Source organism: Myotis davidii, unplaced genomic scaffold, assembly GCF_000327345.1.
Source record: "Myotis davidii unplaced genomic scaffold, ASM32734v1 scaffold21, whole genome shotgun sequence".
NCBI classification, from domain to species: domain Eukaryota; kingdom Metazoa; phylum Chordata; class Mammalia; order Chiroptera; family Vespertilionidae; genus Myotis; species Myotis davidii.
Genome location: NW_006292573.1, coordinates 402133 through 409801, shown reverse-complemented (window position 1 = coordinate 409801; position 7669 = coordinate 402133). Strand labels below are relative to the sequence as shown.

The 7669-nt window shown below is 39.8% G+C and overlaps 1 protein-coding gene across 4 annotated transcripts in view; it reads left to right on the top strand.

Moving 5' to 3' along the window:
• AP4S1 (adaptor related protein complex 4 sigma 1 subunit) overlaps positions 1–7669 on the top strand; it is a 54141-nt gene that overhangs the window by 33711 nt on the left and 12761 nt on the right. For all 4 annotated transcript variants that reach the window (XM_015565474.1, XM_015565472.1, XM_006766012.2 and 1 more), the window contains exons 3-4: positions 2498–2584; positions 3481–3549. In XM_015565474.1, coding sequence (XP_015420960.1) covers positions 2498–2584; positions 3481–3549 — 156 coding nt within the window. The remainder of the gene's footprint in view (positions 1–2497; positions 2585–3480; positions 3550–7669) is intronic.

The window sequence follows — 7669 nt, the reverse complement described above, 5'->3', positions numbered from 1 at the left end:
GGAGAGCTGGTTGTGGCCTGATCCTGCAGGCCAGGCGGAAGGACCCCACTGGTGCATGAATTTGTGCACCGGGCCTCTAGTTTAAAAAATAAGTGAGCAAAGGACTTGTATGCATGCATATAAGCCAAACCAATGGACACGGACAACAGGGGGATGAGAGCATGAGTGGGGGGGCGGGCGGGGTGGTTGGGGGTTAATGGGAAATGAGGACACATTTGTAATACCTTAACCAATAAAGAAATTTTAAAAAAATCATTAATTTTAACATGGGAATTTTTTAAAACTGAATTTACCTTTACAAAGAACTTTGATTGGAATAATTATTTAATCCAAGTCCTAAACTTTCAATCTATTGGAAATCACTGAACAAACTGAGGCAAAATCAGAAAGCTTGTTTAAAACACCCATTCATTTTGCCAGTTCTCCATTTCACTGCCTAGGTAGAAAGGCTGGCTGTGGGAACCACTGCTAAGTCATAAATATTAAGCTACATCAGTGCTTCAGAAGTTAATGCGTTGGAGCTGTGTTTCCCTTGTCTTTTAAATTGATTTTCCATTTGGAACATCTCAAGAGTTTTCTTTGTATTACTACTTTGCCCTGCCATGGTGCACACTGCTTTGCCTAGTTGTCAAAGGAAACAGGAACTATTAAAGGACTTTGTTAATAGCCACATAATTTAAGTAAAGGTAGGCACACTCCAGAAGCACTCATGCTTGAATCTTCCTATAATTTCAACTCCATAATTTCAAACACCCCTTTCACTGCAAGGTTATTCTTGTTAAATATGTGCTTTTGAAATATACTTTTAGATATTTTTGAAGCACTCTAAATTATTTTAGACTTTAATAAGAATCCACTGGTGTTTTGTCATAATCAGGCACAATCTCAGCTTAGTTTATATTTTATCCTCAAAGTGCTTTGCTACTTTTAAAAAATACATATATTTTTTATTGATTTCAGAGTGGGAGGAAGAGAAAGAGAGAAAGAAACATCAGTGATGAGAAAGAATCATTGATCATCTGCCTCCTGAATGCCCCCTATTGGGGATCGAGCCTGCAACCCAGACATGTGACCTGACCCAGGAATTGAACTGTGACCTCCTGATTCATAGGTTGACGCTGAACCACTGAGCCACACCAGTTGGGCGCTTGATACTTCTTTTTAATGTCAAAAACTTCTGAGAAGCTTTGAAAATGTTCCTCAGTTCATTCAAATAGGTTGTGTTTCCTTGAAAGATCCAACTGAGTACAAACCACGCTGGCTCTACAGTTAGCCAAAGGCTGCAGAGGTCCTGCACTTATTACCTTTATCCTAATTTTAAATAAAAGCCTTACCTCCTCCATTTTATAATTTGTCAGGTGGCTTCCATGGAAGAAATTCCCTGATGAAAATGTGCAACTTCATTCTCAGGTGCATCCGGGCAGCCAAGAGCAACATCTTCAGTGCAAAAAGCCGTATGCTCACTCACGTTTGGGCAAGCACACCCAGAGTCCAAGGGAAGGGCAGCACTGTGCTATCAGTGGGCTCCCCAGTTCCTGTCCACCCAGTGCCATCCCATTATCCTTTGTACAGTGACGGTAGGAGAGAAATAAATGGGCAGGGAGTTGTTTTATCCACAAGTCAGTGATGGTAAGCTAGTCATGAATTCGTATGAGGCAATGTTTACAATGAAAGATTTATCTAGCATTTGCCACACAAAAACCATCTTTATATTTTCTTTATTTTTTAAAATATATTTTTATTGATTTCAGAGAGCAAGGGAGAGAGAGAGAGATAGAAACATCAATGATGAGAGATAACCATTGATCAGCTGCCTCCTGAACATCTCCTACTGGGGGATCGAGCCTGCAACCCAGACACGTACTCCTGACCAGAATCGAACCAGGGACCCTTCAGTCCGACGGTCGACGCTCTATCCACTGACCCAAACCAGCTAGGTCTCAAAAGCCATCTTTAAATGATTTATAAAAGAGTCTACATTGATTCTATGGAGATAGGAAAAAGAAATAGAGATTTTATTTCTTTATTTATTTTTGGCTTGGGTGTCTGCTACATATATTTGGTTCTTCAGTGACGGTTAAATAGTACAAAACTGAATCTTTATTTCCCAAAAAAACCTAGGGGAGTTGAAAAGAAGAAAATCTTTATTGTGTTGGGTTATTTCACATGGCAGACAGTGTAAAATGCTGAGTATTCAGTAGTTTTGCCTGCTGAGTTCCACACAGAGCCCACTAAGGAATGGTAAGGAGAACAGGTGGGAACCCGTGGGAACACTGAGCCCTTGTTCCAAGACCACTTCGTCACCTCCCACTAGAGATGCTTCTAAGTCATCCCCTCAGTGTTGTGAGGAGAGACCAGCAAAGGCGTGTAACGTTTTAATGTGCATTTCTAAGAATGTGTTGACAGGTACTCAAATCAGAAGCTAAAAATTATGCAAGCCATTTTGAGGAAATCCATTTCAACCTTAGGAATTAATATGTAATTGTGTTTTGTCTAGTGCTCTTTCGTTGAATATAAGGATTTTAAGCTGATATATCGGCAGTACGCAGCTCTCTTCATCGTGGTTGGAGTTAATGACACCGAGGTAAGATAACAGAAGAGCCTGTGGAAGATGCCAGGAAGCCAGGCCTAACAGTCTGATTTTTACTCCTCCTCTCATTGACATTTTCTTCCCTACTTGCCTCTCTAAGAATTACCTTGGCTCTTTGCAGGATTTTGGTTTCTCTCAGGGCTAGGGAAAGCTGTGTGGAAGAGAAATACCTTGGATTTTTATTGGATTACTAGTAAATGAGCAGCTTGTAGAGAAGCACAAAGCCACAGAGGGCCTTCCTCGACCCAAAGCAATACTGGTGTCCTGCCCTTGTCCCGTGGTGCACAGTGGGGCAGTTTAGACCAGTGTCATGGCCAAGCTGTTGTGGCATTAAACATAGGCTGGCATGTCAGAGGCCACAGCAAACTGTGAATATGATTCTGTTGTGATGATGTCTCCTCAGATTTAAGTTCACCTTTTCAGAAATGTCAGGCCCAATCAACAGCACCTTTGGCCATGGACTCTCTGAAAGGGGTGTGATCTAAAATACTTTGAAATCTCAGTTTTTTTCTGTGAACAAAACTTTGAGGTAGTTTCCGCATATTCACAAGTGGAAAAGTGATGGATGAAGAAACTGAAAAATTGCTTCAGCCAGTTGGTGGTGAAGTCAGGGAGTAGAGCTCAGAATTCTGCACTAGACTCGGTCCAGTTTCAGTCCAGCTAGATTCATTATGGACATTAAAAAAACCTTAGCGGTTATGGTTTTCTACATTTCTCCTCTTAATAAACTTCTTTTAAACGAGTGAGTTATAAAACTATTCTGAACAGTTGTCCATGGAAGCTACCTTGCTCACATCTGTATACCAGGCCATGTGTGCTGGGGCAGCTCCCTGTCTGAGTCACACATGGGCCACACTAAAACTGAGTGCATCCTTCCTTTTTTATTTCAGAATGAGATGGCAATTTATGAATTCATCCATAACTTTGTGGAAGTTTTAGATGAGTACTTCAGCCGAGTGGTAAGTCTAATGACTAAAACAGGGTTTTCGTCCCCAGGCCATTTCCCAGAATTGGTTCTATATCAAGAACATGTGTTAATATAAACCTTTAAGCCGAAACCGGTTTGGCTCAGTGGATAGAGCGTTGGCTTGCGGACTGAAAGGTCCCAGGTTCTATTCCGGTCAAGGGCATGTACCTGGGTTGCGGGCACATCCCCAGTGGGAGATGTGCAGGAGGCAGCTGATCGATGTTTCTCTCTCATCGATGTTTCTAACTCTCTATCTCTCTCCCTTCCTCTCTGTAAAAAATCAATAAAATATATTTTAAAAAAATATAGACCTTTAATATGTAAATGTTAAAACTCAAATAATGGCAGATTTTCTTTACCTTTTCTTCTGGCTCATGCAGAGTGTTGTGAACCTATGTATGCCTTAGTTCTTTATAAAGAACCATTTCTACAAGACTAAGCACATTTTATGTATTTCTCAGTTAAGAGATTTTGCTATCTAATTTGCTCTCTCTTTTTTTTCTTGTGCTTCCCCTTGTAAAATACTAGGTATCTTTTTAATTTAAGTCATGGAAATTAAATTAAATTAAACTCTTGCTTTGAAGATCAAAACCAACTCCTCTTAAGAAATACATGAGTTCCTTTCCAACAATTCTACTTAAAAAAACAAAAACAGCTGTATTGAAATATAATTTACCTACTATACAATTCACCCTCTTAAATATATAATTTTTAGTATTTACATTATCTGGGATGCAGAGTTGTGCAACCATCACCACAATCAATTTTAGAGTATTACATCACCCCAAAAAGAAACACAATACTCCTTAGCATTTCCTTCCCACTTACCTCTCTCCACCTGCTCCAGGCCCTAGGAAGTCAGTAATCTACTTTCTATCCCTATAAGTTTACCTATTCTATGGTTTACCTGTTCTAGACATTTTATATAAATAGATTTGTACCAAGAAGATTAACATGACCCCCACACAAGGATGACATGCAAATTCCTGAATAGAATTGTACAATATGTGGTCTTTTGTGGCTGGCTTTTTTTTTAACCTAACATTTTCAAGATTCATCAGTGTTGTAGCATGTACTAGTATTAGTAATTCTTTCCTTTTTATTGCCAAATAATATTTCACTCTATGGATATACCACATTTTGCTTATCCACTCTTCAGTTGATGGGCATTGGGTTATTTATACTTTTTGGCTATTGTGAATAATGTTGCTATGAACAGCTGTGAACACATTTTTATGTGGAATCATCTTTTTCCTTCTCTTGGTATATACCTAGGACTGGAATTGTTGGATTATATGGTAACTCCATGTATACTATTTTGAATTGGTGCAGCCACTATGGAAAATGGTATGAAGGTTCCTCAAAAAATTAAAAATAGAACTACCATATCACCCAGCAATCCCACTTCTGAATATATATCCAAAAAAATCCAAAACGGTAATTCAAAAAGATAATATGCACCCCTGTGTTCATTGCAGCATTTCAACAATAGCCAAGATTTGGAAGCAACATAAGTGTCCATCAATAGATGATTGGATAAAGAAGATGTGGCACATATACACAATGCCATATTACTCAGCCAAAAAAGAAGAATGAAATCTGTCCAGGGATTGTTGCTCACTGATTAAGTGTCAGCCTGTGAACCAGATCCTGGTTTGATTCCCCATCAGGGCACTTGCCCAGGTTGTGGACTCGATCCCCAGTGATTCTGTCTCATCATTGATGTTTCTGTCTCTCTCTTCCTCTCTGAAATCAATAAAAATTTATATATTTTTAAAAAATCAGTTGTCCATAAATGTAAGGGTTTATTTCTGGACTTTCAATTCTGTTCCAATTATTTGTACGTTTATCCTTCTGCCAGTACTACACTGTCTTCCTGACTTTAGCTTTGTAGTTAGTTTGAAATAGTCTTTTAAAAGAATCAGTAAACATGTTTTACTCTGTTACGTAGGCCTTCCCCTGCCTTGGTTAGACATTGTTGAGAAGTAGAGGTAGCACAGGATGATTTTTCAAAGTTGTTTTGTTTATCATTTTGCTTTTATTTTTATTTATTTATTTTTAAATATATTTTTATTGATTTCAGAGAGGGAGAGGGAGAGATAGAAACATCAATGATGAGAGAGAATCATTGATCAGCTGCCTTCTACACGCCCCGTACTGGGAAGAGAGCCGGCAACCTGGGCATGTGCCCTTGACTGGAATCGATCCCAGGACCCTTCAGTCCACAGGCTGACGCTCTATCCACTGAGCCAAACCAGCTAGGACTCATTTTGCTTTTAAATAAAATTATTATGAAGGAATTCTTTCCAACTTGCTTCCTGAGACAGTGAGTGAAATCCATAGTTAGTAATACTGAGTGCCATGAAGCCATTAATCACTATGCTTTAATTATTTTCAATTTGTAACAATGAAAATACATCCTGCATATCAGATATTTACATTACGATTCCTAACAGTAGCAAAATTACAGTTATGAAGTAGCAACGAAAATAGGGCGAAACTCATGTTAACAAGTTATATCTTCAGTCTAACTCCTTCTAACGCCAGAAATAGCGTTTGGCAGACTCCTTCATGGGACAGTTATCCAGCCTGTCTTCACTGCCTTGGTGCAGAGGTCTGTGTGTGGTTCCTGGACGAGCAGCATAGGCATCACCTGGGAACTTGTAAGACGAAACTCTAGACCCACCCCAGTCTGTTGGATTAGAAACCCTGGGCTGAAGCAGTGATTCTGATGCATGCTTACCGCCTGATTCAGATGTTGGAGCTGTGAAGCTGCCTAGTGGCCTTCAGTGGATGGAGCGTCGGCCTGCGGACTCAAAGGTCCCAGGTTTGATTCCGGTCAAGGGCATGTACCTGGGTTGCGGGCACATCCCCAGTGGGAGGTGTACAGGAGGCAGCTGATCGATGTTTCTAGGTCTCTATCCTTCTCCCTTTCTCTCTGTACAAAATCAATAAAATACATTTAAAATAAAATAAAATAAAATAAAATTCATCTTTGTATTGATTGTTTGGAGAGAGTACTGTCAACCAACAATATCCAAAAGAACTGTTCAGCAGCCATAGAAATGTCTGTACTTGTGCCATCAAATGCGGTAGGCACCAGCTACATGCAGCTCTTAGACACTTAAGATGTGATTAGTGTAAATGAGGAATTTTAATTTTATTTAATTTTAATTTAAATCACATGAGGCTAGTCAGTGGTTACTATATTGGACAGCATAACTGTAGCTCAATGGTTCTCCACCTTTTGGCCCTTTAAATACAGTTCCTCATGTTGTGACCCAACCATAAAGTTATTTTCGTTGCTACTTCATAACTGTAATGTTGCTACTGTTATGAATCATAATGTAAATATCTGATATGCAGGATGGTCTTAGGCGACCCCTGTGAAAGGGTCTTTCGACCTCCAAAGGGGTCGCAACCCACAGGTTGAGAACCTCTGCTCTAGCTCCTGCTATCTCCAAAGGACCACTCTGTTAAGACAGGCTGGTTGCAAATCAAATCCTGTGATTCAGTATGCCTTAATTTTGTTCAATTTGTAACAATGAAAATACATCCTGCATATCAGATATTTACATTACGATTCATAACAGTAGCAAAATTACAGTTATGAAGTAGCAACAAAAATAATTTTATGGTTGGGGGTCACCACAACATGAGGAACTGTATTAAAGGGTCGCAGCATTAGGGAGGTTGAGAACCACTGCCAAAGTGCATCTAACTAGGAAGGGATCGGTGGCCTCCAGAACTGGAAGAGGGCAAGAGGTTGGGCCATTCCAGATGCTGGCTTCAGGGGACAGAGAGCATTGAGGCTGGCTTTAAAATTCATCTTTGGCCCTAACCGGTTTGGCTCAGTGGATAGAGCGTTGGCCTGCAGACTGAAGGGTCCCAGGTTCGATTCCGGTCAAGGGCATGTACCTTGGTTGTGGGCACATCCCCAGTGGGAGGTGTACAGGAGGCAGCTGATCGATGTTTCTAGGTCTCTATCCTTCTCCCTTTCTCTCTGTAAAAAATCAATAAAATACATTTAAAATAAAATAAAATAAAATAAAATTCATCTTTGTATTGATTGTTTGGAGAGAGTACTGTCAACCAACAATATAAAAGAACTG